This window comes from Phaethon aethereus (assembly GCF_964289735.1).
Source record: "Phaethon aethereus genome assembly, chromosome: 8".
Taxonomy (NCBI): Eukaryota; Metazoa; Chordata; class Aves; order Phaethontiformes; family Phaethontidae; genus Phaethon; species Phaethon aethereus.
In genome coordinates this window covers 8,025,041-8,040,836 of record NC_138584.1, presented here as the reverse complement: position 1 = coordinate 8,040,836, position 15,796 = coordinate 8,025,041, and the positions used below count along the sequence as shown (strand labels likewise).

Below are 15,796 nucleotides of genomic sequence, written 5' to 3'. Positions count from 1 at the left end.
GGAGCTGCTGGCGCTCTGCGCATGCGCGGGACCACCGCCCCCTCGGGCGGCGGGCCCCGGCGGGATGTCACGTGACGCGCGGCACCTGCACTTTACGGCTGCCGTCGCGCTTTGCGGTGCTTTGCGGCTCTGGGGTATGAGGGCGGGAAGGCAGCCCCACTGTCCCTCTGTCCGGTGGCGCCGGCGATGGCGACGTACGTGAGCGAGCTGGAGGCGGCCAAGAAGAGTCTGAGTGAGGCTCTGGGCGAGAATGTGAAGCAGTAAGTGTGGCGGGGAGGGGCCGGGGCGGCAGGGCGAGGCTGGGGGGGGTGTCCGGCTGGGCCGGGCCGGGCCGGGCCTGGCCTGTGAGGGCGGCGCTGGCCGGGCCTGGGTGCTGCGCAGCCCGTTCGTTTTCTCCCGGCCTTCAGAGGCGTCGCGCGTTTGTACTGTGTCTGTGATGAAGTCTCAGTGGTGGCCTGGACCCGGGCCCCTTTGCTCTGCTGGGGTAAAGTAGGGGGCATAGGAACAATGCTTCTCGTTTGGTGTTCTGCACCTTCCCCGCTCTTCCCTAGGTACTGGGCCAACTTGAAGCTCTGGTTCAAGCAAAAGATCAGTAAGGAGGAGTTTGACCTGGAAGCACGGAGGCTTCTCACGCAAGACAATGGTAAAAGGATGTCTTGTGTTTGTTTTCTTGCTGTCCCTGAAGCTGCCTTGCCCCTGCCAGGCCTGGGGGGAGCTCCTTCCTGCTGCATGTTGCTTCCCGGACAGGGCAATTGCTGTGAGGGAAATAAGTGTGGCCAAGGCTCTGACAGCAATAGAGTTAAAAAGGTGGGAGGTGGCTGGCCCATAGGGGGAAGTCCCTTTGTGGCCCCAGCACTGACAGGCAATTTGGCTTTGCGTAAATGTGTTGAAAAAGTAAAATATGCTGTCCCACTAAGCAAAAACAACTTTGTTATATCACTGTAGAGACCCAGACCTTTCCCTACTGCACTGTCCTTTGGGCTGGGACTAAACTGGTGTTGTGGCTGAAGTGGGGAAGGGAAACCCTGAACTCACCTAGGTGATTATGCAGCAGGCAAGTCTCCTTCCTGGCCTTTGGGGGTGGACAGTTGGAGCACTGAAGGATGAGATTCCTTCCTACTTGCCTCTGTGTGGGTCCGCAGCCATTGCTGAGAGCGTTATCGGGGCTCCCGAGTTCCACCTTTGGGATCCCAGTGGGGAAAGGTAGGGAATTTGCCGGCGCTCGGGTTCAAAGGCCGGACGGGATCCTGTAACTCTTTGACTCTGGCTTATGAAGTTCATCTTTGCTCTTTGTAATGCATAATTACTCCCTCTGTGTTCCAGTAACCTTTTTGTGAGGAAGTTGTGTTTTATCTAGAAACTGTTTAACTTAACTTCACATTTCTGGGGCTGGCTCTTACTGTTCCTTGTTCAGTCAAACCAAAAGCCTTGCTACCAGAAGTCTGTATGGCAGGAGGGACAGCTGATCCTCCTCTGACTGGCTGAATTCACCAGCTGTTTCGCATTGCATACTGGATTTGTGTGTGTGGCACACTGAGAAGTGACCTAACTTGTTTCTGTGCCATGTAGTATTATTTTTGTTAGGATGGTAGTAGCAGCTTCTGGGTCCAGTAGGAGAAAACTCTCCAAAAACCCCCACCTTAAATTGAAGGTTGTGCCTATGTAGCTCAGTACATGGGGAAAACACGACTGTGGGAAGGCATAGCGAGCTACTTTAAGATCGCTTTGAGGGCGTGCCTCTAGGCGCTGATGTGTTGCTAATGAACTGTCTGTCTTTATGCAGTCCACTCTCACAACGATTTCCTCCTGGCTATTCTTACTCGATGCCAAATCTTGGTTTCTGCACCAGGTAAGTCCCAAGAAGGCTCGTTAAAAACAATCGTGTAACAAAGCTTTGGCGTGCGTGTGTTTGGTGGGTTTTGTACAAGGCACTCCAATTTTCTGAGCCTTAATACTCATGTTCTTTTTGCCACACAGGGAGAAGGGTAGCAAAGTAGTGATGCAGCTGATTTCAGCAGAGACACTTTTATAACTAAGCAAGCTGTGTGCGTTTGATTAGAGGCTAATGCTGGATTGCTGTGTGCAATAAGCTGGTTTGATTTCTGGACTGGGTGTGTGCTGCGAGCTGAAGTGTAAAGGGAGATGCTGCTTTGTCTTTGATCTGCTCTGCTTACCTCTCTCTTCTGAACTTGGCAATGTTCTTTGTTCGTTTCTCTGGAGATACGGTTTTGGGGAGCTGGATTTTCCTGGCTGATCTTGAAATGAAGTACATATCTGATAAAAAAATGCTTACTGTGACTGAGTCTTGACTGTGCTATAGCAAATTAACCCAACTTTCTGCAGATAGTTAACCTTTTAACTTTGTAAGCATTTAGAATGGCTGTCATCAGGGTTGCAAGATACTTTTTGTTTTGTCTTCAGCAGAAATCTCAATCAAGAGATCTGATGGGAAGCACAACTGGGCTGCAACTCAGGATATGAATCTGCTGTGTAATAAGGGAGAGAAAATTGTTACAGCTGTGATGAGCTGAGGCCTGAGAGATGAGTTTTTTGAGAGGAGAGAATACCTGTTATTAGAGTACTTGATGTAGCTGGAGGAAGGAAAAAAAAAAGCAAAACTTATGGATAGCCACAGCTTTTTGTGTTGTAGCTGGTCCTTAACTATACCAGCTGTGCTAATTAAATACTAACCCCCCCCCACCTCCAAGCTTGCTTTGTTTGCTCTTGAACTTTACAGACACTTTTGAGTCCCAGACTTATCCTCCTTAGTGATCTGTATGCAGGTAATTCAGGAGAGTTATGTCTACATCTTGCTGCTCCTTGTTTTTGACTTAGAGTACTTGCAGCTGGATTATAAAAAGAAAGCACAAGAACAGCGCTTCCCCTGTAAGTATTACTTGAAGTAGCTGAGTCTAAATTAGGAGGGGGAGGGAGAGAGTGCCTGTGTTCTCTGAGCTCAGCACTGAGCTGATGTGAGTGCTGGAGTAGAGATCACAGCCAGAGGTCTTGCTGTGAGTGGCAATAGTCAGGTTAGAGCCTGTTGCTCGCTGGCTAAAGTTGGGGTGGTTTATTCCTGTGTGCACCACTCTGTGCTTAAGTGTATTGAATTTCAATTGTTGCTTTATCCCGTCACTTCCTCTCATGCAGCTTGTTCAGGCTTCATCTTCCCTGGCTTGAATAGCTCAGACTTGTCAGCAGACTCTACCAGCTCCCCAGTGCCGCTTTTTCAAGGCTGTGTAGAAAGGTGTAAAAAGTACAAGCCCCAGCACAAAGCAGTGTGGGGCTCCACAGGTGCCTTCCATATGCTCATGAGTTCCCACCTGACCTTCTTTAATTTCAACTCCTTACAAGGACCACTGACTGGTTCTATTACACGTGGGTTTTGCTTGCCAGTCTGCTGTGTGTGGCATAGTGGCTTGTATGTGCCAACCCAGGAAAGTGCAGTGTGAATAGAATACTAGATGTTTTGTCTAGATTTCTTTTTCTCCCTCTAGATACCAGTCTGACACCTGCTGCTTTTTTGCTGGTTCCCCCTGCCATGAAAGAGTGGAAAGCTAGCAGGCTTTTGTCTCCACCACTGTCTTTGGGTAGAAGGTGTTTACTTCATGATTCATGGAAACAAGTCACTTTAAAGAAGTGTGCTTGATGTGCTTGGCATGCCATCACAAGGGTTACAGATGCATGTACTTTCCACCTTCGTGTAAGAGAGATGAGAAGGAAAGAACCATCTTTAAAATGCCAGTTTGTATTTAAAAAAAAAAGGGTGTGGTCAGCATTATAAGTGTGCTTGATATTGTGGCATTTGGAATAGGAAACTTTGGAGAAGGTACTTCTAAGGAGTGATTGTAACACATGTTGAACCATGCAAGCAAACCCATCAGATCCAAATTTTTCTGCTTCTGGTAGTAGTGGTTCCACCTGGACTTGTAAGGGAACAGTGGGTGAATGTGACCCTTTGTGAGAATGCTTTCCTTAGGTTGTTGTCACGCAAACTTCAAATCCTGTGTGGCATGGCATATTTAGGGCTTCATGGAGAGGGAGGAAAGTTCATGTGTATTCTGCTGTGAAGAATGACCAGGTTCTTTAATTTTCCCACCCTAAATCTGAGGATTTAGGAACACTGAGGAATCCTAAATCTAACTGCTCTGACATTTTAAAAAATGGGTGATGCTGTCACCTCTGGTAGCCATGTTTGTAAAGATGTCCGTAAATACTCAAATGGCACCCAGGTGTAGCATAGCTGGGAAGCTGTGACAGTGCATGAAGAGAGAGGAACTTCCCAGGGACATGCTGTCCAAAATACCAGAGAGTGACTTAATGTTGGTTTTAGGCTGGCTATACTAGCCTCAGCAGTGTGGTACGCTTCCCATTACAGGAAAATTGTTTTTCTTTGGTATTCTCTTTTTACCAATATTTTCAGAATTGCTTTTCTAAATTTTTATGTCTGGGGTTTTTCTTCCCCCAAAAAATTGCATCAAGAGGAAGTCCAGTTGAAAGCCTTTCTTAACCTTGCATGGACTTGCTCACTAAGCTTATATTTTTTGTTGGACGGTTGCAAGCAACTTAGCAAGGATTGCCAGGATAGCGGGAGTGTTTTATTGTATCAGGGTTGCCCACAGGCTTTGCTTGAAGTACTGCCAACTGTGAGATGGGATCAGGTTGCTTGTGTTCTACTTCTCTCCAAAGAGCTGGGAAGGGAGGAAAAGGAAGAAAATGGGAATGTGAGTTCTTGACAGAGGAGGGTCATCAGACTAAACCCTTGTCCCTGTAAGAAGATTAAAAAAAAAAAAAACAAACCCACAACCAAAACCTGAATATCAAATAAATGAGGGTGGGGAAATGAATGTTTCCTGTGCCTGGCTGCTTTTTCTCTGTCGTGACTTTCTCTGTTTGTATCTTTGTCCTTTCCTCCTGTGTGGTGCTGGTGCAGCACGTCAGGAAAACCTGACACACTCTGTCTGGACTGGCTGGTGCCATCACTGAGAGACGTGGCAGCTCTTAGAAAAACATTCTTATCTTTATTGTTCTTATCATGCCTTATCTTTGAAGGCGTATCAGCAGCCATTGCTGTGGCTTGTTAACATCTAATTCTCCTGCTAGCAAGATTAAATAAAAACTGCTAACGTCTCTGAAGTTTCACGCCCAAGCCAACCCAGCCTTGTCATTTGTGGCCAGGAAGGCAAGTACTGGTTTTCTTAGAATACTAGAGGGAAATTCTGCTGTCTTCATCTAGTGCGAGACAGGCTTGGTAATATGAAAACCTGGAAAAGGAGCCAAAAAAATTCTGCTCTGGGCTCTTTATAATGTGGAATAGGAGATAGTATCTTACCTATCCCCTGATCTAAGCTAAGTTTGGTTAGGTTTTTATTAAATGTGTAGGCTGAGATTCAGTTAAGCTGCATCTTTCAGGGTGTACTGACCAAGCCTAAAAACTTAGTTGCCATTTGTTTTAAAAGTTACTATGTTATTGTTTAAAAATTTGGTCTCTGCTATAACATATTGATCTGTAATATGTTGTCAGACAAAAGGATGATGTTTGCTTTTTCTGCTTCTGCTCCACTTTCTCTGTCTGCTCACACAGTTAGCTGAGGATACCTTCCTAAGTGAGGCTGTGGAGGAACTGTGTCAAGCTTATGACAAGGAGGAAGGGCCTGGGGTGGGGTGACATTAGGAGCTAGGGAGATGTGCTTTTATTGAAATCTTTGAAGTGGGCCAGGTAATTCCTGTGTCTGTCCTTAACACACCTAATCCCCCCTGCCTAGAAGGGATCTGACCTGCTATGGAGGAGAAGAGGAGAAAAGGACTAATCTGTACAGAGCAAAACATCCTGCGAGAGTAGTGTTACATTGATAGATCCTAAAATCCAAGTACTCAGACCTCGAAGGTGAGAGTGGTCTTCCAGATGATTGTCCATGGTGCTTTCCCACACCCCCTTGTTAGGCCTCTGCTGTGATGATGTGGTGATGAGTAGTGACACCAGCCTTATGATTTTTGGAGAGGGTTTATTTATTATGTTGTAATTTCCTATAACTGACTGGTGCATTTTGACAACAGGATCTGTTGTAGACTATTGGTTTTCATCTCACTAATGAGATGTAGCTAAACTTTTTTTTAATAGGGAGAATATGCCATCTGTGTGTGTGTGTGGGTTGTTTCTAACCCCTTCTTAGTAGCTGACTATTCATAAAGTTCACCTGAATCCTCTGGTTTACCTTGATCCTTAAAGTAATGTTTTAGCAGTTGTTTTTCATGGCAGAGGACACTGTGCTTATCCTCGAGCCATGAGTGTGGGAAGCTCCAGTTAGCTAAGGACTTCCAGCCAGCCTTGTTCCCCATAAACAGGACTGTAGTATAATTGTCTTTATGAATTCCTAATTACAGCAAATTAAATACGTGAGAGACAGAGGTAAACATGCTGGCTGGTGTGGAGCTGGTGTTGAGCCGTGGCAGCCTGCGGTAACAGGAGAGAACTAGAACTAACTGGTTGTCGGTACCCAGTGAATGTGCCTGAGGCTGGCCAAGTTGTGGATGGCGAGCCGTAGGATGGCTGTGGTCACTCCTCTTCCATGTCTGGAGCAAATGGCAAATGCTGGCTTGGGTGCAGCCAGGGAATGCCTGAGGCATGGCTGTGCTGTCAGCACCGCCTAGCAGCAGTGCTCCAGCCTTCACTTCGGAGGTGACGGAGGTGCCTTCAGAGCTGAGTTGTCTGAGCTCCCTGGAGGTGGGCAGGGACCCTGGCACAGGGCACGCTCTGCTCCGGAGGAAAAAGGATGCTCACTCACTGTGCAAAACCAAGGGAGGAGGATACTGGCAGCAGAGGCTGCCTCTGTAGCCACAAGAGGGCTGTCCAGTCTTTGCGTTGCACTTATGTGCTTGCTGCGAACAGCAAATAACGCATCCAATCTGGCATTGTCTGACACCCCAATGTACCTGAAGGAATTGTGTACGGATGCTGTAAACCCGTCAGCAGGAAAACTGCTAGGTTGTCCTTGCCAAGAGCTGTATGATTGTCAGGACGTGGTTTGGCCTACTGTAGGTGTAGCTGCCAGACAGCATGCAGTGGACTTTTGAGTAATCTTGTCAAGGTAATGCGGCCAAACGTATGTATTTATTGGTACTACACAGTAATCTTTCAGTTGCTTGCCAGTTCTGCTCAGTCACAAGCTTGCTGGTCATGTTGGTGTTGTCCTGCTCCTGGGCTCAGTGGTCTTTGTGACTCTTCCCTCTGTCTCCTTTTCTCTTAGTGTAATGGGAACGATCAGCTGTGATGGTTAACAGGGGTCCAAGACAAAGCTTGCTAAAGCTGATGGTGAGCTGGAAAGGCAGATGTGATGAGTTAGACTATTTGATCTTGTTGGTTAGCATTTGACCTGATCCAGGAGTTGGTGGGAGGAGAATCCCCTTCCGGGCAAGCTTCTGTCATCTTCCTGATGGAACAAATGGCTTGTTCTTTCTTGTGGCTTTCCACGGAGGTTTTTGTGTGGTCTGTGGACAGAAATTTCTACTTAAGTAACGGGTCGCAAGTGAGTCAAGCTGGCAGGGGGCTGACAAAGGAAGGGAAGAGCTGCCAGAAGCATTGTTCCCCGAGAAGCCCTTCCTCTGGGCCATGGCTGTTGGTTTTGGGTTAAGGTTTAGCTGGGGGCCAAGAGTTAAGGGTTTTCCTGTGTGGACAGTTTCATCCTGGCCCTAAACAAAACCCACTTGATAGGTGTCTTTTTTCTTTTCAATTGTAGAAGGTGCTGGATCTCTGCCATGGCCAGGTGGCTCTGCAACTAAACCTGGAAAACCCAAAGGAAAGAAAAAGATTTCTTCAGTTCGACAAAAGTTTGATGTAAGTGTCCACAGTCAAATGGTCGTGGCCCTCTGACATTGTGTTGTGGGTTAAGAGCTCTGCACAGTGTGCAGTTTTTTTTACTACCAGGGATGATGGAAGTCCATCACATGCAATGATGTATGTTACATTTACTTTGAGTTCTGGATTGGGGCAGGAGCTGGGGGTTAGTAGCTGCTGCTTCTCTTGTGGAAGCCTCTTGGGAGAAAGGCTAGTGTGGCCTGGCTTCGTTAGATGCCAGAGAATCCATGGAAGTACACCTAAATATCAAAGTTGCAAAAGCTTGTGTTCTAGGAACCAGCTTCACACACCTGCTGAATCCTTGAAGCAAAAGTGACTTCCTGTTTATTCAGGCAGGCAGAATCCCGTGATCGTATGATCCACTCCGCAGAACTGTGCAATCCAAAGTGTTAGAAGTAAGATGTTCCCTGGGTGGAATGTTTTTAGAGGGTCAAGTTGTTTCAGAATTGAAAATGCTTTACTAAGGTGCTGACTTCTGGTATGCACAGAGAAACGCACAAGATCCAGTTGATTTTTGCAGTGAAGGCTCTGTGTGTCCGGCTGGTACTGTCACATGTTTGTTCTACAGTTGTTCCTGTGCTGCCAGACCAGTGGTGAGGAGGGCCTGGTGTGAAAGAGGATTGGGATGGGGCAGTGTCTTCCTTTGGCATGGTTTGATAAGATGGTTCAAACTGAATTAACAGTTTGTTGAAAGGGAGAGTGTTTCAGTGAGCCAGATTTGTCAGGTGTCTGAGCACATTGTGATCTGGCTCAGTTCTCTGAGAACCGTTCTCTGACAAGGCATAAAAAACTAACCAAGCAAAAAAGACCGTAAACCCCAAGTTTTTCTTGCTGTTTTATTCATCTGGATCAGCATTCCTTGCGGTTGGCGGAATGACAAAAGCCAGCACAAACAGCTGGGGACAGGGGAAAAAGGTGGACATGTGAAACCTCCCGCTCTTGCGCTGTGAGGTGTTGACTTGGCTCAGCCAAAGCGTGTCCACAGTTCTGAGGACTATAGCTAGCTGTTATATGCATGTGCTTTGGAGACTAGTGTTTCAAAGGGGTGCGAGTCTGGCTGAAGGCTCGCTGTATTTAGAAACTGCTGAAATATTTTGCAGTGTTCACAGCTGCAACCACAACATCAATGACGGTGGTCTGTGTTATCTTTTTGTTTTAAGACTTCACCATAACTTTTCAGTAGCAAGTAGCAGAGAGTTTGAGAAGCAAGTCATGACATAGTGGAGGTCTTGGAATTTGGTTTACTTGGATACACCATATTTTTAGTGTGTGTTTATACAAGTGTAACTGCAGTGCTTGGTTGTAAGCACCATATGAAGTGTATGTTCTGATTAATGGGCTTGTCTGTTACTAGTGGCATTCCTGAGTAGTGTGAACTTGAGTGCCTTGATATTTCCTGATGTTTCCCTCGCTGGTCAGAATAACAGCTGTGAATGACCACCGGTTCATTCCAGTTGGCGTCTGCTCTCCCAAACTACATTCCTCTTACGAGTTGCTTACATTTTGAAAGTTGGGGTTTTTTTGGTTTTTTTTTGACCCTAGGCATACAGGCATGTAGCTGTCTTGTAATGAAAGCATAAATCTTCAGAATTACGGGGAGGGAAACCTACTTTCACATTAGTGGGCGCATTGGTTTTCACTCTGAGTTAAATGCCATACTGTCCTTTGAATAAAGCAGCCCTCCTTCCTCTCTTGAAACTAAGATGTGAGAAATCTACTTTGCTGTATATTCATTGTTTATATTTAAAGTATGTGTTTGTCTTGATGCCCCATAACTTGAAGAGCTGAGGGACAGGAGTTGTGGGAGTACTTGATGAGCCAGGGCCATGTTGTTCCCCTGTGGGCTGGGCCAAGTGTGTATCTGGGCCCAGGGATCAATCATTACCATCTGCTTCCCCCCTTCCCTTTAGCTGGGGACTGAGACTTCCTGGGAGCCACCACAAGCACTCAGAGCTTGAGACACCAGCACATCACGGGAATTGTGTATTGGAAAGTGTATGGGGAGAGTAGAGTATGAAATTCAGAACTAGAGTTTGGCTAAGTTGTTGCATATAAAGCTTTAAAGAAATGTAAGAATCACTTAAGAATCGCATAAACATAGAATCATGGTTTTTAATCTTGATGGAAACTGTACAATTAGTAAGTAAAAATACACCCTTCTGTACGAGAAATGACTAAATAGATGAGAACCCATCAGCATAGGAGGAGGTGGCTGAGATGTGAAAGTCCATAAAATCATCACTGGCCTGGATAGTGTGAGCAGAGATAAAAGGGACAATGACAGACCACATTTGAGACTTTATAGGAGAATCAAATTAACCTAGCAGGTGGGAAGTACAGAGCTAACCAGAGGGAGTGAGTCTCCATGGGGTGTGTTGTTACACTGTAGAATTTCTTGCTGCAGGATGTTGTGGATACCCAAAGTGTAGGTGGTTTAGGGTGCTGCTGGACAAGTTCATGGGCTGCTTAATAAAAGGACACCAATACTGGCTCAGAAATTTCTTCAGTTGCAAATCATTGGGCAGTTGGGATAGTATCCTGGGGAGGCATATCACTCTGCTTGTCCTACTGTGATCCCTTTTTATAGGTGTTTGCTTTCCAACGGGAGAAGGACTGTTTGGCTAGATGAGCTAAAGGGTCTGACAGAGCATTAATCTTATGCTCTAACGTTGTGTTCATAACAGCACCGGTTCCAGCCTCAGAACCCGTTGTCTGGAGCCCAGCAATTTGTGGCAAAGGATCCTCAGGAGGATGATGATTTGAAGCTGTGTTCTCATACCATGATGCTTCCTACACGTGGCCAGTTAGAAGGAAGGATGATCGTAACAGCGTATGAGCACGGGCTAGACAATGTCACCGAGGAGGCAGTGACCGCAGTTGTTTATGCTGTGGAGGTGAGACTGGGCAGCAGTGGTGGCCTCTACACCAGCAACAAAAGGCTCTGTACGCAGTATGGGGAGGGGAAACCTGCTTCTCTAATTGCCCATTTTGCATTACGGGGAAGAGTAAGATGAGAATCAAAGGGCTTCCAGATCTGTGCCATCATAGATCTAAAGTCTTGGATTTCTGCCTGCAAGTGTTAATTGTAAAGTACTTGCATATGAAGAACTCCAGGCATGCTGAAGTAGCTGTTTCGGAAAATGCTGTTCCTGTCACTTAAAAGCAGGGACAGAACAGGAGCTCCAGTTTGAACAGTTCTATAAAAAATAATCCGTTATAGGCACAAGTATCTGGCATGGAAGTGAAGTGACAGGATCAGGTAATCCCTGCTGGTGAAGTGCCTGCTGTTGCTGGTTTTGGCCATCAGTGGTGCATTACCTGACACATGCCAGGAATGATACAGCCATTACTTGGAGCGTTGATGTGTCGATGGTTTTCTGGAGTCGGGATGTGGAGACCAACCTGAATTCCCCACCTGGAAGCGAGGCCAGGTTTAAGAAGTAGTTGCCTGCCTGTTTTTTCAGATAGCTGCTTCTCCAGCACTTTCCAGGCAACTGAACAGTCTGGAAAAAGAGCAGAGTAACTTTTCACTGTAGTTTTAGGGCCAGTATTTCAGTACAAATGTAACATCTAGTGCCAATTATGAAATCTCTTAACTCTTTATCAAAGGGATCAGGGGTTTGGAATTTCCTAGCATTTAAGAAACCTCTTTGACATTTGAAGCAGCACATGATATATTAAAGTACAGTTCACAGGCTGATGCATACAGTACTCACACAGTGCCATGTTCTCTGTATCGGATAGTGACAGCATACTGTAACTTCTCCAGATCTTGGTTCCCTTACCTCTTTTAGGTCCTTGTGGTCATAGCAACACTACTTCTGTCTTGCCAATTGCTGAGGTACTTCTCATAGCTGTGGCTTGGTAGGGCGAATAAATTGGCATGTGTAGTAAGATTGTTTTTCATTGCAGAACCATCTTAAGGATATTCTGACATCTGTGATATCCAGGCGGAAAGCCTATCGTCTGAGAGATGGCCATTTCAAGTATGCCTTTGGAAGCAATGTTAACCCTCAGCCATATCTGAAGAACAGTGTTGTTGCTTATAACAATTTAATTGAGTGGTAAGGAGCTCTCCACGCACTGCTAATTTCAAATGCCGTTTGCTAGTCCCGAAGTTACTCCATGGTTCAGTTTCTTTTTTTACTTAATAGAACCTGCTAATAATGGCGTTTAGCTTTCATGCACTAAGAAGGTATCAGTAGGGAGGACTGTACAGTTAAATAGAATATGGGCATTTCTCAGCAGTGGACTTCAGGACAGTGTTAAGTCTCTCTTCCTTGCCTGTGCTTGTCCATCAATTTATGAAGGTGACGCCTGGCTCTCTGAATGTCCTTAGTAAATTACTGCTTTTTGGAAGCTGAGTGACACAGGACTTTTGTTGCTGTCAGGGAAACTGCCCCTGGGCAGAAGAGCTCTGCCTTTGTAGGGGCACAGATAGGAATTAAATGTCAGTGAAGACCTATGGGACACTGCCATCCTGTCATTTGCTGCGTCCAAGTGTATTTATGGTTCCTTGGCAGGCCTTTCAGTTAGCAGAGCTTCAAGGTCATCTTGTTTTCCAGAGTCTCAATGTCAAACAGCTTCGGCTGTGTATCTGGCAGCGTGAGTGTATGAGAAGGCAGTTGTGTTTGTATATGACTGCTTCTAGCAGTTGACAGGAGGTCGTGGGTGTGTTAAGACTTGATTATTGCACTACGAATGCAATCTGCTCCACACAGCTCTGCCTAATAGCTAACATCTCTCAATTTAAAGCTGTGGATGCCTTAATATTTATGCTGGGTTGACGATATTGACTTTAAATAACAAGTTGCGCGATTGAGATCAGTTACAAAGCAGGTTTGAAACATGTTGAGGATTGGTTTGCACTATTTTTATTAAACTGGAATTTTAAAGAGACTTTAATTACAGCTGAAGTAATCTTATGTACTATGGGCTAAGTCAACTGATACAGAAAAGCAAACCCTGGGGCAGGCCTCTCCTATGTGACTTCCAAAGGTGGTGCCATTTTCTTGCCTGGAAGATTTACTACCTGCTCTCTCTACAGCCCTCCAACCTGTGCGACACCTTCTGCTGGTCAGGGTCTAGCCCCCCAGCCCCCGCCCGATGATGCTGAGCAGCAGGCAGCTCTACTCCTAGCGTGCTCTGGAGACACCTTACCGGCATCCCTCCCACCAGTGAACATGTATGACCTTTTTGAGGCCTTACAGGTAAGCTCTTCGTGTTACACTGTCATCGAATCATAGAATCATTAAGGTTGGAAATGTCACAGGCAGCACTGTCCTGAGTAGCAGCTACTGGTCTTGGATTTGGTTTCTCCTCCTACAGTCTGTTTCCTTATTTTCCACTCAAATTTACAATTCTTTGGTTTTGACTTGTTTCCACTATTAGGTAACAGTGAACGTACACTCAGCTCATGGTTTAATGCCTGTTCTGCTCTCCTTGGTCAGAGAGTTGATGAGGAAATCCTTATCTCTTAGTGACATAAGAAGGGTGAACTCTTCCTCTGTAGCAGGACTGTAGTGATTACATCAGAACTAAGCTAGACTGAGATTTTGACAGCAGTGCAGCAAAATGACTTGCCTGGCATGTCCTTTCTTAATCCTCGTGTTCTACCCTGGATACTTGGAGGAATACTTGGTCCTGGCATGCAGGCTGCTGTGGTGCATTAGCTATGATCACCCCAACCCTGGGGAGGTGTCTAAGGTAGGCTGGATGAATCTTCCTGTGGAGATTCATGCCTGTGGTTCCCTCCCTCTCTGGCAGCTCTGGGGATATTCAGACTACTTTGAGCATCTAAAATTAGCTGTGAGAAATTCCCCCTTGATCTCCCCTATTAGGAACAGGCCTTGGGATCTTGTCTCAAGGCTGTGGAGTCAGACCATTTTTTGTAAGAGCTGTAATCAAATATTTGTCTCGTGTTTAGTCAGATAGAATTGTTGTTTGTAAGATTTTTTTGATGGCACATTGTTATTTGTCATCGCAAGAGCAAAATGACGACTTCCTTACCATGCCACTCCCTTGCAAAATGGTGTAACGGGCAGTGGTTCTGTGCTGGCTGGTGTGGCAGTGCAGGCAAGCTGCAGCTCTCCTTGTGTGTGACTGCCTGCGTTCCTGCTCTGCAGGGCTGGCTCTCTGATCATCCTGTAGTAGAGGGAGGTTCTTCCATAGGCAATATGGGGAAATGTGTGTGAAAACGTGAAAACTTGTTTTCTAAACATCTATATCCAGGTGCACAAAGAAGTTATTCCTGCGCACACTGTCTACGCTCTAAACATTGAGAGAATTGTCATGAAACTCTGGCATCCAAACCACGAGGAGCTACAGCAGGATAAAGTCCATCGCCAGCGCCTGGCGGCAAAGGAGGGCCTTCTACTCTGCTAGAGCTAGGCAGCCATGTCAGGCCTCAGATGGCTACTGTGCTGTTCCTTGGACTTGACATTCAGATGCTTCTTACAAACCTGTGTCAGCATTTCAAGGATGACGTAAGTTATGAGTCAACTTTTCCTATGGAAATATGACTGAGTTGTGGTATACTTTCTCTGCTTCCCCAGAGCAATGTGCCATGGAGTGCTTGCGGCAATCCCCCCACTGAATTGGAAAGGAGAAACATGAAATTTGTTTGCAAAGACTGTTTTTTAGGAAAAATAAATGTGAGGGTGGAAAGAGTTGGTTTTAAATAAGGTGTATTTGTGTTTTCTTTTGTGAGTATGCGGAATCTGCCTCCTCGCCCTCCCCTCTCAAGTAGTTTCCCTTCTGAGCTCAGTTTCCAGGGGCCTTGTCCAACTTCTGTTGCGGTTGGTGGGATCCTTTTCCATTCATTTAACTGGAAACAGAGTGGACTCTCGTGAAGATGAGCAATTCTGTAAGCTAACATTGTTCCTCTTCTACCAGGGGAACTTCTGATGAGAAACTCTGAGAAAACAAGGCAAAATGGGAGAGGTCCTTTCTAGCCTGTCTTTTGAACTGTTATGCATCACAAAACATGAAGCTGCACACTGTCGCAGGAATCTCTCACTAGTTACCAAAAGATGCAATAGAATCAGGGTTGTGAGATAATGTTTTCCTATCAGTCTAGTCCTTGATTCACTCCTGTCTTGTAGTTGTGATCAGTTGTTCTAGGAGTTGTTGGACTTATGACAAGAGGCAACTTCTGTGCCTGTCAGTACAGCTAACGATTTATCCATCCCAGCAGGCAGCTTGACCATCCCTGAGGTTGGACAGCAACTCCCAAATACAAATACCAATTTGCTGTCTTAGTGTTGCAGACTCCTTGGATTTGCAGCATGAATAAGATGTCTTGTATTACTTCATCGTAAAAATATACAGCCTTGTATTAGTCCATCATAAAAATAGGCAGCCACATTTCTCCACATGGGGAGCTGTGCAGATCACTGTGTGTGAAAGGGGAAATGCCACCTGCTGTGTTTCAGATACTCTACTGTCTTCTGGAGTCAGCTGTGTGCCCCTTAGATGGGAACAGGCTTATTGTAACATGAGAATTCTATTAAAATGCCTTAATTACTATATTACCTGTCTTTAACCACACCTATGGAGGTACTTGCTGAAGGATTACTTGGCTTATTGTGCCTCCAGATAGCAGAATTGAAACAGCTTCCTCTGGGGGAATGTGAAAGGGGAAGCTCATGGTTCCCCTCCATTCTACTTTTCCTCTGTTTGGGAAGTATTTGGATAGGAGAGCAGTCATCTTTCCTGTTCTGTTTCCTTCTCTACTGCATCCCCAGGACTGAAGAGGGTGCAGGTCCCTGATGTTTCCTCCCAGTTATCTTTTTTTATAACTTCCTTTCTTGATGCCTATGACTGTTGACATTGGACAAGAGTTGTAGCAAGGGGCTGTGAGCTGTCGCTGTGTTCCTGGATTTCCTGCATCCCCTTGTGGGATGTGCTGTGGAATTGGGCATAGCAAGAGGCAATTCCTGTGCA

The 15,796-nt window shown here is 45.9% G+C and overlaps 1 protein-coding gene across 1 annotated transcript; it reads left to right on the top strand.

The window, feature by feature from the left end:
• Positions 1 to 186: 186 nt before the first annotated feature.
• On the top strand, positions 187 to 14,236 carry TADA1 (transcriptional adaptor 1; the record flags this gene model as incomplete). The annotated part of the gene is made up of 8 exons (XM_082002616.1): positions 187 to 260; positions 552 to 643; positions 1,784 to 1,849; positions 7,734 to 7,831; positions 10,537 to 10,746; positions 11,765 to 11,916; positions 12,900 to 13,062; positions 14,084 to 14,236. The coding sequence occupies 8 exons, from the start codon at positions 187 to 189 to the stop codon at positions 14,234 to 14,236; spliced, it is 1,008 nt and encodes a 335-aa protein (XP_081858742.1).
• Between the last annotated feature and the right edge of the window lie 1,560 nt (positions 14,237 to 15,796).